A 19,467-nucleotide genomic window follows, 5' to 3' on the forward strand; every position below is an offset into this window, starting at 1 on the left:
CCTGATCTGTTTGTAGTTTTACGTTGCAAAGATAACCAAAATAAACAAAAATGAAATAGAAATAAATAGTTGAACCACAGTGTAAAAGTTAAAACAGCCAGGATCTAAACTTAATGCTTTTTGGGATATTGCTATCTTAACATCTTAAAATGAATACTAATTAAAATTTTCTTTCATGACTGCCTTAGTATATTTTTGGTTGATAGTTTAGTAATTTCTTTTTTCTTTTGTAGACCATAAATCAAAAATTTCTGTGAAGGTAAGCCAAATGACTTTGACCTGACCTGTTTTCAAATGTAAAATGCAATTTTCTTTACAGTGGTTAGAAAATAATTCCTGGGAAGTTTCAAAGTATTCTGAGGGGTTTGGAATGATGGTGAAAGTTACTGTTTTCTTGCTATCAGTCTGGTCCTTTCACAGAAATGGAATCATAATTTTCAGTTTAAAAAGCTGTATAGAACGCTTTTCTCTAGATCAGTGCTGTCCAGTAAAGCTTTCTGGGTTAATGGAAACGTTCTAAAATCAATATGGTAGCCACTAGCCTTGTGTAGTTACTGAGTGCATGAAATGTGGCTAGTGTGACTGAGGAATTGACTTTCTAATTTCATTTAATGTTTAATTTAAATTTAATAGCTATTGGACAGTGCAGCTCCAGAGATCTTTAAAAATAGATACTTATTAGTGCAAAAAATATTTTTTCTTTTCATATTCAAATTCCATTTGCCCACACCAAAAGATAAGTTTGATTCACAAATTCTAACATGCATTTAGCTCTCTTCTTTAAAAGATGGCAATTGTGCTTAATCGTATGTTTCCTCTTAAATTAATTTTTCTTTATCAGGAATCCATTGTGTCTTTTTCTACAAAATACATTACTATACATTTTTTTTTCTTTCTTTTATACCCACTTTACAGATAATAAAAAATTTTTTGATACTGCTATTTTTCTTATTCCATATTTCTTTTTCAGTTTGTAGATTAACATTGGCAGGAATTTCTCCTCTCCTCTTCCATAACTTACCATAGCCCTTTTTTCTTTTCATCATTGCAAACCCAGTTTAGAGGATGCAGCACTTTACCCTTCAACTCTGAGCCCTTGATGGCTTTGTTATTTCTTCCAGGGCTAATCAGGGTGGAGCAGTTGTTTGAGTACCCAGAATGTCACTCAATAAATGGGTGATGTTGATCAGAGCAATTCTATAAGCTACTTATAAAAATTATTCCTCTCTATGTATATAGTTATATACCTTAAGAGCTTCCTTATTCACAGAATACAGATTGTGTAGTATTTCCTAGCCTTTTCCTATTAAAATATTATAACTAAGTGCTGTTATTTGAGTCACATTAATGAATATAGTGCCCTTTTTCAAGCTCTTAGATGAAAAGCTACTTATAATGGTTGATTTCTATCTTCTGCAGGCCTCTATTCTCTTTCACATGTTACCTCTTCCTGTTGATATCTTTAATGGATTTGCTATAGTAGCCACATATGTGAAGACATTTTACTATCTTTTTAACCAACTCAGAACGTCTGGAAATCCCTTTATAGGCCTATAATAAACAGAGTTACCAGTCTTAAGCTTTTGTGTATTAGTCTTGGACTTTGCATTACAAAATTCTATCAACCGTCCAGGGGTACTTTATCCTAGGATTTTTTTCCACGGTAACTAATACGTTCTCTGCTGATGTTAATCTTAAATTGTTTACTGTCTTAAATTGTGTTCATCCCTATTGCAGTTGGGACTCCAAAAAAAAAAATGATGCAACTAAGTTTGCTTTCTGTATTGATTGTTTTCGAGGAGTTTCTCTTCTTATATTTATAGAGGTTGCAGAGATCTTCCTCCTTCCTTTTTTGCTCTTCACAGAAGATAAAACACCAAAATCAGTAGTACTTACCTTTTTGTTTTAACTGTTCTTTAATCTCTCACATCCCACATTTCTGCAGTTATATATTGACTTCTCTTTTCTGTAAGTTATTTATGAATTCTCTCTACATAGTGCTTTTTTCCTTCTCCTGGGGTAAGCTTCTGAGTGACTGCACCACGTATAGTTTTGTGTTTTCTCTATTCCCCACTGGTTGAATTGGTGTCATCTCCACCTTTTGTTCTTTAAACATAGCCAAACTATATCTCATTTTCATCGTTTCACACGTGTGTGGTCAGAGTGTTTTCCCAAGTCTATCAAAGTCTCTCCTGCATTTTTCTTTATTTTGTGTAATGAAGTAAAGATGGTTACAAGTCTAATTTCTTAGGCTTATGGGAAGAGAAATGAAAGAAATACAAATGATTCAGTGTCATAAGTAATTTATAAAAATAATGGATTTTAAAACTCTTAAAATGGTCTCAAATATTAGTTGAAATATAAAATATTAAAAATTTTTTCATGGGGATTTCTACATGTCAGAATTAGTGACATATGAAAGGATGTATGCAATATTAGTGCTAGGTAGCACATTTTATATTTAAAATGTTATTTTGATGCCTTCTGGCATTGGGATCCTGGCCCCATATAAATTGTGAGGTCAGCCATTATTAAACAAATGCATTGAATATTGTCTTTATGATATGAAAAATATTGGTAAAATTAAAACTAGGTGAAAGAACAACATGCTATATAAAAGTGTTTTATGACATGAAGGTCCTGTTTGATATATTAATTTTTATGTAATCCAGTAAACACTTGGGAAATGATTTGAGCTAGGTTGCTTTTTCTTATTTAGTAACCTGAACATGATTGAATCTTTATTTTGTGGTTCGTGATTTTTTTTTGCTGCCTCCGTTCATTGTTCCTCTCTGGCTTTAAACTCTCTGTTTCTAGAATTAGGGGTATCACGGTCAGGTAAATAGTATAGTACAGATAGAATAAAATGAGTGCTGTAGTAGAGTTATAAAAAGGAGAAAACATTGGAAAGAGTAGCTCCTTCTGGTTTGAGGAGACCAGGGTATGATTCATAAATGATGTGACATTTTATCTTATTAATTTATATATTTATTTTAGAACCAAGAGATAAAAGCAAGAGTGACATTTTAATTAGAATTTTAAAGGTGAGGGAGGCCGGGCGCGGTGGCTCACGCCTGTAATCCTAGCACTCTGGGAGGCCGAGGTGGGCGGATCGTTTGAGCTCAGGAGTTCGAGACCAGCCTGAGCAAGAGCGAGACCCCATCTCTACTAAAAATAGAAAGAAATTATATGGACAGCTAAAAATATATATAGAAAAAATTAGCCGGGCATGGTGGTGCATGCCTGTAGTCCCAGCTACTTGGGAGGCTGAGACAGGAGGATCGCTTGAGCCCAGGAGTTTGAGGTTGCTGTGAGCTAGGCTGACGCCATGGCACTCACTCTAGCCCGGGCAACAGAGTGAGACTTTGTCTCAAAAAAAAAAAAAATAAAATAAAAAAAAAATAAAGGTGAGGGAGATATCAAAGACGTAGGGAAGTGTACTCCAAGTATAGAGAAAGTAGTGAGCAAAAGGTACAAAGCGTAGGTTGAATTTGGGGAATAGTGTGTACCTCAGGGGAAGCATGGAATATAAAGTGGGAGTACTTATCATGAAGAGTTTGAATGTATACTCAAGGACTTCGAACTTATGATTTGCATGTGGCAAGCCTAAAGGATTTTTGAAAAGGGGACTAGATATGATCTAATTTGTGTTTTTAGGAAAGGGCTTTGGGCAGCTCTGTGAAGGATGGGTTATCATAACTGGGAGACCAATTAAACGCCAATTACAGTGTTCAGAGAGTCTTAGGATGCCCTGAACTTGTATAGTAGCTAGAAGAGTGGAAAGAAGGGGACAGAAATGAGAGACTTTCAAAATATAAGGGAATGGGGAATGCACTGCACTTCTTAGCTTTTTTTTTAATTTTTTTTTTATTTTTAAGAAGTGGGGGGGGGTCTTGCTCTGGCTGGAGTGCATTGGTACGATTATAGCTCTCTATAACCTCAAACTCCTGGACTCAAGTGATCCTCTTGCCTTGGCCTCCCAAAGCACTGGCATTATAGGCGTGAGCCATAGTGCTTGGCGTTTCTTAGCAGCTTAAGTGAAGTAAACTGATAGGGAACCGAAATGTTCAACTCTTCCCCCCAAAAATGCCTGTATGAGGCAAAGAACAGTGAGATCAGTAGGAGATGGGGTAGTTGGAGACTAACTGAGGTGATAGAGTTTAGCTTTGTAAGCCAGGTGCAGTCTGCTGATAATTTGCTTGATCTACACAGTGGGTTTTCAAAAACTAGAATGAATTGCCAATGTCAAAACATTGGAAAGTTGAATGTAAAATCTGGCATTCTTGGTTCTCTTGAAATAGTGGAGGATTTAACATTTAGACTTAGATTCCTGTTTGGCAATGTAAGGTGATTCTGAGTGGTGGCTGTTTCCTAAAAGTGCTCTTCTTCAGTTCATCCCAATTCCCATTCAGTCTAATTCATGGGAGGTATTTTTGTTTGCCACCTCTCATTTAGAGAATTAGTTATACTAAAATAGCTGCAGGGATGGGAGGGTGAAAAGGCACTTTAGATTGAGATATTGTATAGTCAGAAACCTAAAGCCAGGAATAAACAAGGTATAAGTGAGGTGAAGAAGATAATAAGACATCTCATGACTGATGCTGTGGGTATGGTTTGAAAAGTAGGTTGAAATGTGATTGGCTAATTGGTCATTGTGGTTGTATACTTTGGAATTTCTTGAAAGACAAAAATTTGGCTGTGATAAGCCTTTATATGGCTTATCACATCTAACCCAGTCTTTGACAGTAAGGATCTTGTCTTACTCGTCTTTATAGCCTCGACACTTTTCCCATAGTGGTGAGCACATAAAAAGGAACACTTGGTATTGATTGAATGATTGTTCAATTGTTATAGGTTAATTGGGTTTGCAGAAATGTACAGTGGATTAAAGGGAGGATAGACTTGAGTTAGGTAGACTGTAATCTAATAATGATAATAAAAACCTGAATTTAGGCTTGTCGTCACGTGAATGGTAAGAAAAAGGTAATTGGAAGGAAGAAATGACTAATCTTTGCTGATAAGCTAAAGAAGACACTGAAGAAAGAGAAAGAGTGAAAGATGATTCCATGGTTCCTGGTCAGAGAGATTAGAAAAACAGTGCCCCAGTAATGGGGTATTTTGGAAAGTGGAACTAACTTGGGGGCAAGAGGTAAAGAATTCAGTGTTAGATGTAGCATAGTTGAGGATAGTCAACAAAAACACCTGCTCTGTTCCACTCAGCTGTTCTAGGTACTGGGGATACAGCAGTGAGTAAATCATACAAAAATCTCTGCCCGGTGGAGTTTACAGTAGGAAGGAGTGGGATGGGCAGATACAAAGCAAAATGAATAAATACAGAATATTGCAAGATGAAAAAGTGCTATGGAGAAAAATAAAGGAGAGGGAAGAATCACTGTCACCTTAGGGGCACAACAGCCCTGGGAAGAGGGAGAACTAGAGTGGTGGGAGTGAGGGTAGAGTAGGAAATGTGCAATCTTAAATAGGGTGGTTAGGGAAGGCTTCGCAGGTGATATTTGAGCAAAGATTTGAAGGAGGTGAGGGAACGAGCCATGTATAATAGAATATGAAGGCAGAATGTCCCAGGTAGCGGGATTGCTGAGTTCAAGGAACAACCAAGAAGCCCATGTGGCTGGAGGCTAAGAGACAGAAAATAAAGTCAGATGTGAGAGAGATAATGGGGGCAAAAGAGTAGGGGCATGGGGAGGTGCTCACAGATCATTCGGGCTTTCTAGAACATAGTGAGAAGTCCAACTTATCCTCTAGGTAAGATAGGACATCATTGGAGGCTTTTCAGGAGAGTGACATGATCTGACATACGTTAAGGTAATCACTATGGCTTCTGTGTTGAGAATAGACTGGGGAGCAAGGATAGAAACAGGGAGACCAGTTAGAAGGCTTTGCAGTAATTCTGGCAAGACCTAATAATGTCTTGGAGTAAAGAGGGTAGCAAGAGGGATGTTCAGGGGTGGTCAAATTCAGGATATGTTTTGAAGATGGAGCAAAACAATGTTTGATGACAGATTAAATATGGTATAATGAGTGAAGAGTCGAGGATAACTCCAAAATTTTTGGCATAAGCAACTGAGATGGGAAAGATTGTGAGGGAAGGAAGTTATTTAGGGGCAAGAGGGAGATCAGGAGTTCAGTTTTGGACATGCTAAATTTGAAATGTCTATTAGAAGCCCAATGGAAATGTTAGATAGGCAGATGGAACCTGAAGTGAGGGGAAAAGAACACCTGGACACAAGTTTGGGAGTCATCAACGTGGATGATATTTAGAGCCACAGGAATAAATGAAAATAGTAAGTAAATGAGGAACTTAGAAATGAAATTCTGGGACTGATTCCTGGGCACTCAACCTTAAGAGGTCTGGGAGAAGGGGAAGAGCCAGCAAAACTGAGAAGGAGCAGTAAAGTAGGTCAAAGAAGAACCAGCACTGTGGCGTCCTAGAAGTGAAGTAGAGAAAGTGTTTCAAAATGGAAAGAGTAACCAACTGTCAGATGGAGCTCATAGGTCAAATAAGATGAGGAATTTGAGAATTGGTCACTGTATTTGGCAATGTAGAAATTATTAGTGACCTTGAGCAGTTTTGGTGGGGTAGTAAAAGGGTGAAAGCCTGGTTAGAATGGTGGTATAGGAGATGAAAGGAGAAAGTGGGGTCAAGAATTTTTTAAGATGGTAAAATACTGGGTGTTAGGCAGGTGGGAGGGGGGGCGAGGGGATGGGTATAGTCACACCTGATGGGTGCAGTATACACTGTCTGGGGGATTGGCACACTTGTAGCTCTGACGGTGGGGTGGGGTGGGGGGGAGCAAAGGCAATATATGTAACCTAAACATTTGTACCCCTGTGATATTCTGAAATAAAATAAAAATCAAAAAGGATTTTTAAGATGGTAAAATAATATATTTGCACGCAAATGGTGTGATCCAGCAGAAAAGAAAAAATTTATGGTTCAATAGAAAGCAAAGAATTGCTAGAGATATCCTTGAAAAAGAGAGACGGTTACAGGAAAGTGTACGAGTAATGACAGGGCATGTAGTTTGTATGGGTACAGATGCTGGTATAGATTTAGTGGTGGAAACTTGAAGTTTTCTGCTAAATGCTTCTCTGTAAGATTTTCAGTGAAATATTAAGGTCTTCAGCTGAGAAAAGGATGGGAGAGAAAATGTTAGGGGTTTTGGGAAAGAGGAGAAGGTGGAACTATTAATAGTTACTAAAGGAATGAGAGAGTAAATGAGCTTGGGAATGTATGACTGCCAGGTAGCATTATTAAGAGCCCATCTGATGTTCTTGTTTATGAGTTTAAGATGAATCCGGTTAGCATGACTCTGTTGTTTTTCTCCATGAGTGCAGGCGAAGAGTTGGATTTTACCGGAGTTGGGATTTGCCAAGTGTACATGACAAGAGAACAAAGCAAAGGAATTAAGAATGGAAGAGTGATGATTTTGGTTGACTGTAGAATTTAAGATTGTTAAGAATGAGAGCAAGAGGGCGGTGGTAGGATGGACAGATTATAGATCCTAGTAGAGTTAATTGTTGGAATTGGCATATGAGAGGGAGTAAGTTGGGAAAAAATGGTCATCATCCAGTGCTTGAAATTGCGATTATGGAGGAGTTGCAGTTATGAGTAGTTAAAAGGTCAGTATAAGATGTCACTATGGGGCATGGAGTAACTGAGGTAGCCTGGAGGACAACAGTGGGGGACAGAGTTTGAGGAAATGATAGGCCAAGATATTAGAAAAATTATCTATGTGTATATGAAAACACAATAATTAGGAGTTATGTGAGAGACAGGGATGGTGACCCATGAGCTAAGATATTCAAGGAATAGTACTGTGGTCTATTGATTCATTTCAATAAAATGGGTACCCTGGGTGGTTTAATGACTATGAGATTCAAAGCTGGAGTAGAATGGAGATGTCTTGTAACAACTACAATAGAAGTTCTGTATTCTTCATTATCCTGAAGTAAAAGAATAATTTCTAGTTGTTGGAAGAAGCTTTCAAGTAAAGATTTACAAATGTTAAGCATTAATTTCTTGTGGCTATATTATGTAACTAAATAGCAAAATGGAATAAAGGTTAGAAGACAGATTTATCATAGATTATATAGATAAAGATAATTGATTTTTCATGGACTGTTAAGATATTCTTGTGTTTTAACAGATGGGAAGTAAGACTAGGATTGCAAAACGTCCTTTAAGAATGAAACAAACTGGACACTTTCTAAAATCAACACAAAATAGTTGTGTCGAGAGTGAAAAACTTTTGCAGAAGACAGTTGGTTCAGAAACTTCACAGGTGAAAGGTGAAAAAAATGGAATGACTTTTTCATCCACTAAGGATTTATGTAAGCAATACATAAGTAAAGACTGTCTTCATATCCAGAGAGAGATTGCACCTGCCACCTCTCATATGCAGAAGACTAGAAGCACTGTAAGTACATCTCTAGGAGCTAAACAAAAGCCTCACAAAAAACACATCACAGCTGGAAACACAAAAAGCAGTTTGGTGTGTCTAACACAAGACCAACTACAACAGATTTTAATGACTATAAACCAAGGAAATCGATCTATTTCCCTGAATGACAATGGAACGAAGGAAGAAAAAAGTAAGATTATTATAAAGTTTTAATGAATGTTAATTTTCTCAACATGCATTTCAAAATTTCATATTTATTGGGTTTTAGGTAACTGTGCCTTTTAAATTCTGATTTAACATGTAACAAGCTTTTAAAATAATTGTTCTTTTAGAAGACTTTCCCTAATATGTAAAATTATTTTTATAGTTACCATATGCCATATTTTAAGGTTAATGCTCAGAATATTCTTATAGCACATAGCTTTAGGAAACCTGGTTTCTTGGACTCTAAAATAAAGATGTTACTACAAAAAAACTATTGTATTTGCTTTAAAATGTTAGAGGCTTTACTTACATTTAAAATAATGATATGTAATGTTCTGAAAAAATCCACTGTGGTATTTTTAGTGAAAACTAAGGGAACCTTAGCATGAAGATTTGACTTGAGTTGCTCTTCTGGCCCCTGCATTTGCTTGTCCTGTCCCTCAGTCCGTGCTAAGGATTAGCAGTACTATTTTTTTGACCGGTGTAAAACAGACTTGGAAGGAGCAATAGAATGTTATAAAACATTTGGTTTAGAAATTATAGCTGGGACATAAAGACAATAGTTTTCCACTGATTTCACAGCTAAATGAGAAAAATAAAGTTAAGGTAATGAGTTTTTATTAAGCTATTAGCATTTATTCCCCTTTAGGTTGTGATTTATGTTATAATTTATATTATTTGTGAAGTACGTTGGCAAGAGTAAACAGAGGTTTATTTTTCTGTTGCTTATTTTCTTCCCTATTTGACACAAGAAGTTGTATGGCTATGGCCATGAGCAGGCCATTTAACTTCTGGGCCTCAGTTTTCTTTTTTTTTGACAGAAAGGAAACATAATACCCACCTCAGAGATTGTTGTGAGAGTTAAATTAGGTAATGTATAAGACTTCTAAAAACTAAATAGTAGTATGCCAGGATAAGGTATTATAATAGATAATTTAGTGTTAATTTTAAAACATGCATTTTACCTCCTAGGTCAGTATAGTCTACATTTAAACAATATTCCTAATCAGCCAAAGGATGAAAACAATATGGGATTACTCCAAAAAACTGAGGATGTTTCTTCTATCCCAGATGAAAATAAATCTGACTTAAATAAAAATCAGGAGACATCTAAGTGTGAGCAGAAAATTGCCATGTATGTAACGCCTATCTGTTATTGTGGGGTCATCTTGGAAATATAGTGTTTTTTTTCCTTGCATGTGAAATATTTACTCAGAAGACTCACAGCTTTTAAAAAGCTTATTAATGAAGTCAGCTGTGTGGAAACATAATGATAAAGTTTCTGTTATTTTTTGTGTTTTGCCTTAGAGAGAATGTATGGAAACCAGCTGACATATTCAGTACTCTGGGGGAAAGGGAATATGATAGAAATTTGTTGGAAGCAAAAAAAGCCCAGTGGAGGAAAGAGCTTGGTAGGTAAATTTTATCCTTTTTATTTTAATTCTGTTAGCTTAAGAACTATATATTGAGGACAAAGTTGTAGGGGCTAAGGGAAAACTTCCCTTTTGCCCTCTGAAGGTTTGCTGACAAAAGGCAGATGAATAAGAGAAAAGGCCTACAAATTTATTAATGTGCAGGGGAGTCTTGCAAAATATAAGACTCAAAGAAATGGCTAGATGATTGGCACTTTTATACTATTTTGACTTTGCTGAAAGAGTAGAAGCTTGGAACATGGCAAAACAGGTTGTGGGAGGGGGAGAAGAAGAGTCCTGGCTAGCAGAAGTGGTCTTTGTTGTGCAGATGAAACATTACAGGTAGCAGCCCTCAGAGAGAATAGATGGTAAATGTTTCTTTCTGACCTTTGAAGGTGTCAGACTCCTCAGTTAATCTTTTCGACATCTGGATAAGGGAGGGCCCCCAGAGAAAGCCTGGCTGCATCAAGGCAGATTTTCTCTACAGAGGAAATCTCCACAAAAGGCAGCTGCAAGGCTACTTCTGTTTGCCGGCCCTCTGAACAGGCATTTCAAAATATGACAAGTATATTTTGGGATGAAACATTTTGGTTTCCTTCAAAGTAAAGTGGTCCCACGACATCTGAGGGATTGGTTCCAGGACATGTCCACCCCATGCCAAAATGCATGGATACTCAAGTCCCTTATATAAAATGGTATAGTATTTGCTTATAAACTATACACATCCTCACATATACTTTAAATCATCTCTAGATTATTTATAATACCTAATGCAATGTAAATGCTATGTAAATAGTTACAGTGTATTGTTTAGGAAATATTGACAGAATCTGTACATGTTCAGTGTAAATGCAACCATTTTTTTCCCCCAAATATTTTTTATCTGTGATTGGTTGAATCTGCAGATGTGGAACCCACAGATGTGGAGGGCCAGCTGTATATCTTTTAGTATGGTTATTACCCAAAGTCTTGTTTTATAACATTTGACATCTAAAGTAGTTCTCTGCAAATGCAGAAGCTTTGTGGTTTCATGTTACGGTAGTTTGTATCTTTTTATTTGGTACCCTGTGGTGTGCACCAAAAACATTCCTGTCACCTGTATCATTCTGGAGCCCCTGTAGCTCAAAGATTAAGCTTTTCTCATTTCCTGAAAATCTTTTTTCATATTTTTCCATTACAGAAATCCTGTGGGTATAAGAATGGTTTTATTGAAAAATTGATTTCAGTTTTTCAAATAACCAAAACATTCTAATCAAGAATAAGCAATATGGTAATCAGGTGGTGTATTCTAGACAGAAATAAGCTTATTGCACTATTTTAGCCTGTGGACTATATAACTAAGAAACAACTGTTATTTCATAGATTCAATTTAGGGTTCAGGTACCACAGTTGGCAAAATGGATGACATAATAGTTGTATTTCTTAGGACTAGATATACTAAAGGCATGAAATGGGCTTCATCCTCCATTCAACGAGGAAGTCCTGTGAGGCAAACCTTGCTGGCATGAGTGATTTAGAAAAAGAGATAAGCAGCAGAAGTAGGGAATGAATTGATGTTGGAAGTCAAGGTAACAGAAGAATGAAGAAAGTAAATTTTTGGTAGTGTTGCTGCCCAACCAGGTTCATTTGTCCGCTGCCCAAGAGGAAGCCAATATGCTGAGTCAGTAGGGTTTACGGCAGAGAAAGAGTTTATTTTGCATATGGGAGAAATTTCTCAAATCGGCCTCCCAAGAATTTGGGAGACAGGGTTTTTAAAGACAGTTTGGTGTAGGCAATTGAATCTGCTCATTGGCTGGGTTCGGTGGGTGGGGTCACAAGATTAGTTGAGTCAGTTCATCGGTATGGGCTGCTGGTCTGGGTGGGTCAACCATTCCCCTAAAATTGGGGACGGACCTGGAAGATATCTCAGAAACTACCCCTAGGTTTCCAAAAGGTGATATTATCTATGGAGAAAGCTAAGAATCTTTATGACCACCAGCTATGTGGCTGCAGAGTAGCAACTACAGAGAAATAAACAGGAGGACAGTGGCTAATTATTATCATTATTTTTAGCTAGGCCATTAAGCCCTTTTTATTGATTTGAAAGGGCAGTTTCAGTAGCAGTATCAGAAGGTTTGGAGGTCTGATGTGTGCTTATATCACAATTTCAGCTTTAAATATTTTCTTTCAACACAAATTTTAACATCCAAATACAATACCAAATTTCTGAAATAAGATGGAACTACTTGGAAATGACTGAAATTTTATGCTTTAATTATTGTCTTTAAAAAGTTTACTTTTTTTTTTTTTAACTTGATACTGTTAGCAAAACGCATCTCATTAAGTCATGCTTCCATTAATTTTCTTGGAATTTAGATTTATACATCTCTGAATTTTGTATTTAAGGAACTGTTGATTTGGTGTTTAGTTTTTACTGTGTCTGTTGGACACAGGGTTTTATATTGTTTACTTTTCAGCAATAAATGAGAAATAACAGCTAACATTTATTGCATGTTTACATTGTGCCAGACCCTATACTGAAATAGGCACTATTACTATCCCTGTTTTACAGAAGAAGAAACTGAGATTTAGAGAGGTTAACAGCAGTTTGCTCATAGTCACTTAGCTAGGAAGTGGCTGAACTTGAATTTGTCCCCAGGGTTCTCTAACTCCAGAGTTCCAGCTTTTAATGCTCTTAGTAATAACTGAATGAACATTTAGGAAAGTTGCACCTAAGAATAATTAACATAAAATAAATTATTCTGATAAAATTACTTCTTATTGATAATTGTAATAAAACAAGCATTTTTACATTCATTGTGCTGTTCCTAAGTTTGGTTCTGATTACACTTTTTCTTTTATTTCCCTAAAAATTCCTCTCTGCCTTGTGAGTTAATCTCCTCCCTAAAAACCAGTTTTGATTAGATCTGTGTTAGAATCTGCATTTATTAAAAAGGTCATGATTTGTTTATATAATTCTTTTTTTTGCAGTTTTTGTACAATTTTTTAAAAAGGACATTATTTACAGATGAACAGGTTGCTTTGAAGAAGAAAGAAAAAGAAGCTTCTGAAAAATGGAATGATCCTTGGAAAAAATCTGAAAGTGATAAAATAACGTGGGAAAAACTTGAAATTCTTGACCAATCTAGGGTAAGAGTATCAAAAACTATTTGTGGAACATAAGACATCTTAATTGCAATTTTAAAAATGTGAAGCAATGTTCATGTAATAAAACTTATTTTTAAAGCTTATTTTTTTTTAAAAAGCCCTTTTCATATGAAAAACAGTGTTATTTTGAAAATAATTATGATGTCAACTAGTCTCTGTTTACATTCTATAAGTTGTCTTGCTGTGGTGTTAGGTGAGTGTAGAGGCCCCCAGTACTTCATTTAGGCTCTTATGAAGGAGCTCTGTGATTTTTTAAATGCACACAAAACTCTGTGACTAACCATGTGATAGAGTTGTGTATCCGCCACAAGGTTATCTGGTCAAATATAAGTGTTTGCTTATCAAACATAAGTATATACCGCATGTCCCTTGGGTAGTATGTTTATGATTATTAAGTTTTATCTGTGTTTAATTTTAGATAAAGTGCCCTTGTTTTTCTGTTTTTAGACTTCTGCTAGCTCTTCAAGCATTCTATCACAATCTCCTAGTCAGGTTATGGTGGTCCGGGCTGATGGGCATTCACTACTTAGAGCTAGTCAGATTTTAGAGGTAAGTTCTAATTGTCACTACTTTGAATGTTTAATCTCTTTAATACTTGACCTCTATATAACCTATTTCCTTTGAAGGAGTGGATCTAAGTCCTCTTTATTTTTAATTACCAGTTAATTTTTACTGAGTATATTATGTTCCTTAAATTTAAAAAAGTTATTAACCATTATTTTTTAAATGTATTATCCCTTCCTCTTTGTGCACATTGACATTTTAACAAATGTATTCTGAAAATAATGCAGTATTCTAAAGGGATGATTCTGATGGTAGAAATTTTCAGCATTGTGGCTGACTTAGGTAGATTTCTTATAGAACCCCTTGAGGTTGGATTGTTTGCATGGCTGTCTGTTTTGCTCCACCTAGGGCTGACTTACCTACATCAAACACTTTTATCTGTTAATAATTTTACATCAATAAAAGAAATGAAAACTGAATTGTATTTGTTATCCCCAGAACACTTTGACTGAAAAGACAATAAATCTTGATAGAAGTTATTTTGGAAAAATCTAGAGTATGGGTGATAATTTTAAGTGTGTGAAGTTTAGAAGTTGATGTATGCAGACACCACTAAAAGCACAACTAAAACTAACTTTTCATAAGTTGGTATCATTTGTTGGCTTATTTATTTTTCAACGTTAGGATTGAGGAATCTTTATTGCTAAAGTTGTTAAATATTTCCAGTTATCATATTTTAGGTTGAAATGTTAGTATATCTTTTATTATTTCTCAATGTGTGTGTTCTTTTAGGTCATTTATTACCTGGAGGTAGTCCATACTGTGATTATTAATACATGTGAAGAATTAATCACTTGAGGTGACTTTTAGATTTTTAAGTATTTTGTGTATATTTTTTTAATGATAGCATGTATTTTTTTTTATAATCAAAAAACCAATAAAGTTATTCTAATTTTGGAGTCAGAAGTGTGAGGTTGGTGATGGGAGAACAACTAGAAAGGGAAACATACTAAATTTAGGGATGGACAACCGAGAGTATGATCATTTGCTCATTCTTTTACTATTTAAATGCAGTTTTTGTGTTTTTGTATGTGAATGTGGTCTGAAATTGGAGAGATATTATTGAGGGAAAAGGAATTAACTGTGTAACAAAAAAGCCCCCTTCTCAAATACCTGAGAATATTTTTTTTCAGAAAGCCCAACAGTGGCCAACTATTTATACTCTTTGTATATCTAGTTAGTTAGCTTCTTCCTATAATTGGGAAGAGAAGTTTGGTTGCAGTCACCAAAGCCTCTTTTGTTAAAACATGAGGTAATGCATGTAAAGTGCTTAGAATAGTGAGTGACATAGAAAATATGCTAATGAAGTTTTGGTTAACTTATAATTTACAAAGCAGGTCTGTTTAGAGCCCTGAGAGTGTTCAGGGTCAGTCCTCTCGCCAGTTTCCTTTCTTCTCTCATCTTGATTCTCTAGTCTCACCCCTCTCCCAGTTGAATTCTGTCTGTACAGCCTTGTATTTTTCATCCCTATATTATTCTTTTATATACATTCTTTTATACTGTCCATTTTAAAACTCATTTTGTATTTCTAATTCTAATTACAGCCTCAGCCTTTTTTTTTTTTTTTCCCCCCAAGAAACAGAGTCTTGCCATGTTGCCCAGGCTGGACACGTGCCATCCTAGCACACTATGGCCTCGAACTCCTGGGTTCAGGTGATCCATCCTCCTGCGTAACATCCCCACTAGCTGGGACTATCGGCACAGGCCACTGTGCCTCAGCGTTTTTGAGAATACCTCACCTTTATGAAAACTTGGCTTTCCCTAATGGCTTCCCCTCCCTGGAAAGTCTCTTAAGAGGATATTCTGTTGTACTGTTTAACATGGGGTAGAAAGTGAGGTGTTCATTCTGCTAGCTTCTTATTCCTACCAGTAGACTATAGTTGTGCATTTGACTAACAAAAAGTTTCTCACATTTTTTACTTTTCCTTCTTTTAAAAATTTTTTTAAATTGTGGTAAAGTATGCATAACATAAAATTTACTATTTTAACCATTTTTAAAGTGTATGGTTTGGTGGCATTAAGTACATTCACGTTGTACAACCATTGCTACCATACATCTTCAGAACTTTTTCATCATCCCAAACTAAAACTATACTTGTTAAGTAATAACTCCCATTTCTCCCTACCCCTTGCCACCACCATTCTACTTTCTGTCTCTAAATTTGACTATTTTAGGTACCTCATATAAATAAAATCATATAATATTTGTCCTTTTATGACTGGCTTATTTCACTTAGCATAATGTCTTCAAAAGGTGCTGTAGCATGTGTCAGAATTTAACTTCTTTCTATGACTGAATAATATTCCACTGTATGTATGTACGTAGTTTATCCATTTACCTATTAATGGACATTTGGGTTGTTTCTGCCTTTTGGGTATTATGAATAATATTGCTATTGAACATTGGTGTACAAGTAATCTGTTTGAGTTCCTATTTCAGTTCTTTTGGTTATATACTCAGAAGTGGAATTGCTGGATTATGTGATAATTTTATATTTAATTTTTTATGTTAAAATTTTTACCAATTTTAATGTGGTTATTTTTTGTTTAATCATTCCAATGCTTTCCGTAGCAGCTGCATGATTTTACAGTCCCTATCAGCAGTGCTCAAAGGTTCTAATTTCTCCACATTCTCACCAACACTTATTTTCTGATTTATTGACAATAGCTATCCTAATGGGTGTCAAATGGTATCATTGTGGTTTTGATTTGCACTTCCCTGATGATTAGTGATGTGGAACATTTTTTCATGTGCTTATTGGCCATTTGCATATCCTTGGAGAAATGTCTATTCAGCCCTTTGTCCATTTTTTAATCAAGTTGTTGTTTGTTGTTGAGTTGTAGAAGTTCTTTATGTATTCTGTATGTTAGTCCCTTATCATATACATGATTTGCAATTATTTTCTTCATTCTGTGGGTTGTCTTTTTACTCCTTGATAATAGTGTCCTTTCGTGCACGTAAGTTTTAAATTTTGATGAAGTCCATTTTATCTAGTTTTTTCTTTTGTTACCTGTGCTTTTGGTGTCATATCCAAGAAATTGCCAAATTGGATTATCATGAAGTGAGCTTTTCTCCTGTGTTTTCTTCCAAGAGTTTTAGCTCTTATGTTTAGGTCTTTGTTCCATCTTTATATATGGTGTAAGATAAGGGCCCAACTTTATTCTTTTGCGTGTGGATATCCAGTTTTTCCCAGCACCGTTGTTGAAAAGACTGTCCTTTCCCCATGGAATGGTCTTGGCCTCCTTGTCCAAAATTGTTTTATTATATTGTGTATGTGAGGATTTATTTCTGGGTTCTCTATTCTATTCCGTTAGTCTGTATGTCTGTCGTTATGCCATTGCCTCATTGTTTTGTTTACAATAGCTTTGTAACAAGTTTTGAAATTAGGAAGTGTGACTCCTCCAGCTTTCTTCTTTTTTGTGATTGTTTTGGTTATCTGTGGCTTCTTGAGATTCCATATGAATTTTAGGCTGGATTTTTCTATTTCTACAAAAAAGTGTCATTGATATTTTTATAGAGATTGTGTTCAATCTATAGATCACTTTGGGTAATATTGATTTCTTAACAGTATTAAGTCTTCGAGTCATGAACACTGGATGTCTTTCCATTTATTGATTTCTTTTAGTAGTGTTTTGTAGTTTTCAGTGTACAAGTCTTTCACACCCTTGGTTAAGTTTATTCCTAAGTATTTTATTCTTTTTGATGCTATTGTATATGGAATTGTTTTCTTAATTTCCTTTTCTACATGTTCTTTGTTAGTATATAGAAATACAACTGATATTTGTGTGTTGCCTTTGTATCCTGCAACTTTGCTGAATTTGTTTATTCTAAAAGGTTTTTTTTTTTTTTTTCCTTTTTTTGCGAGGAGAATGAGGAGGGAGGGTGATTCAGTTTCCTTTTTTTTTTTTCTTTCTTTGAGACAGTTTCACTCTGTTGACTGAGCTACAGTGCTGTGGCGTCAGCCTAGCTCACAGTAACCTCAAACTCCTGGGCTCAAGTGATCCTTCTGCCCCAGCCTCCCAAGTAGCTGGGACTACAGGCATGAGCCACCATGCCCGGCTAACTTTTTTTCTATATATTTTTAGTTGTCCAGCTAAATTCTTTCTATTTTTAGTAGAGACAGGGTCTCGCTCTTGCTCAGGCTAGTCTCGAACTCCTGAGCTCAAACGATCGCCTGCCTCGGCCTCCCAGAGTGCTAGGATTATAGGCATGAGCCACCGTGCCCAGCCATCCTAGTAAGTTTTTGAATTTCAAGAACAAGGATAGACTACTTCAAGCATTTAAGCATAAGAAGACAACAAAAATCAAGGTGACCTTAGATTTCTCCTTTGTAGATAATAGAGCAATATTTATAAAGGTTTGCTAGATAAAAACTGGACTAAAAAATTTAATGCCTGGGCAACATGTTCATATATAAAGGGAACATAAAGACATACTCAGTCCTGGAAAAATTTATAAAATATTCCTCCCAAGGATTTTCCCTTGCAACTTTTTTTTAAAATAAGAAAAATTCTTAAATATTATTTCTGAGTCAGAAAAATGAATCAGAATTAAAACGCAGTTACAGAGTTTGTGGTAAAAAGGAATGTACAGCTGACAAGTCTCTAAGACATTGTGAAATGAAAAAGGTAAGTTGCATAGTACGTATAACCATATCTATATTTAAAGAAAAATTTAAAAGACTTATGAGCACATATGTATATTTATATACACATACACACATATAAATGAAAAGAGAACAAACAGATTGTGGACATTGTCTAACTGTGGTTCAGAGTAGTGGAAATAAAGGGGAACTTTCCAGTTTTGTTTGTTACGCTTTTGTTTTGCTAGAATATTCTGCAAAGTATTTGTTTATATGTTGTGTGATCTTTCCATAAATACAGAGTTAATTATGATTGTGAAAAATCAGATAAAGGTTAAAGAATGTAGAAAAGACTTAGGTAATCACTAGTATAATTATAAACAATATCACCAACATAGTGTGTACAAATACTACAAAATAAATATTACCAGCAAGATAACAAAAGTCAACTCTAAAAAGTCAAAATATCCTTTGTTAAAACAGCAGAGGTAAAAATAAATAAATAAATAAAAAAAAGCAGAGGTATGAGAACCCCAAAGACTTGCTTAAAAGAGACACATCTGCAATAAAATTATACATTACTAAAAATAGATTATATAGCTGGGCATGGTGGCATGTGCCTGTAGTCCCAGCTACTTGGGAGGCTCAGGTGAGAGGATTGCTTGCACCCAGGAGTCCAGGGCCAGCCTGGGCAACATAATGAGACCCCTCTCTCTAAAAAAAGAATAGTAAATTAAATAGAAAAATAGGTAATGTAAGCCAGTCAAAATCTAAACAAACAAAAAGCAAAATTGATGATAGTAATTTTGGAAACATTACTTCTGGAAAGAAAGCTGTTGACACAGAATAATTTATTTTTATAAAAAGCAGAATCAGTAATTAAAGATGTAAAAGCAGTGAATTCTCTGAATTAAGTGATTCATGAGTCAAACAGAAATTGGAGAAATGGCATAGTTTTGTCAGGGTATTATCAGAGGATTTGGACAATATAATGTGTCAGTAATTTTATTTTCTATAAACACACAGTTCAGATTCTCAAATGTCAGTGGAACATTTGCTCTATTATTACACAATTTGCTATAATGTTGTAAGAAAAACATAACCAAAAATAAAAGTCAAGCAGAAAATATT

At 35.4% G+C, this 19,467-nt stretch overlaps 1 protein-coding gene across 12 annotated transcripts in view; it reads left to right on the forward strand.

The window, feature by feature from the left end:
* The window catches only part of CCDC66 (coiled-coil domain containing 66), a 40,305-nt gene that overhangs the window by 2,733 nt on the left and 18,105 nt on the right, over positions 1-19,467 (forward strand). For 7 of the 12 annotated variants that reach the window (XM_069475913.1, XM_069475909.1, XM_069475915.1 and 4 more), the window contains exons 3-7: positions 234-259; positions 8,169-8,613; positions 9,600-9,762; positions 9,936-10,039; positions 13,047-13,168. In XM_069475913.1, the coding sequence (XP_069332014.1) occupies positions 8,169-8,613; positions 9,600-9,762; positions 9,936-10,039; positions 13,047-13,168 (834 nt within the window). In that variant the 5' untranslated portion in view covers positions 234-259. Of the gene's footprint in view, positions 1-233; positions 260-8,168; positions 8,614-9,170; positions 9,234-9,599; positions 9,763-9,935; positions 10,040-13,046; positions 13,169-13,644; positions 13,736-19,467 lie in introns of all 12 variants that reach the window. The other 5 variants (XM_069475910.1, XM_069475916.1, XM_069475918.1 and 2 more) reach the window with 4 other exon arrangements.

This window comes from Eulemur rufifrons, chromosome 7 (genome assembly GCF_041146395.1).
Source record: "Eulemur rufifrons isolate Redbay chromosome 7, OSU_ERuf_1, whole genome shotgun sequence".
In the NCBI taxonomy this organism is placed as follows: domain Eukaryota; kingdom Metazoa; phylum Chordata; class Mammalia; order Primates; family Lemuridae; genus Eulemur; species Eulemur rufifrons.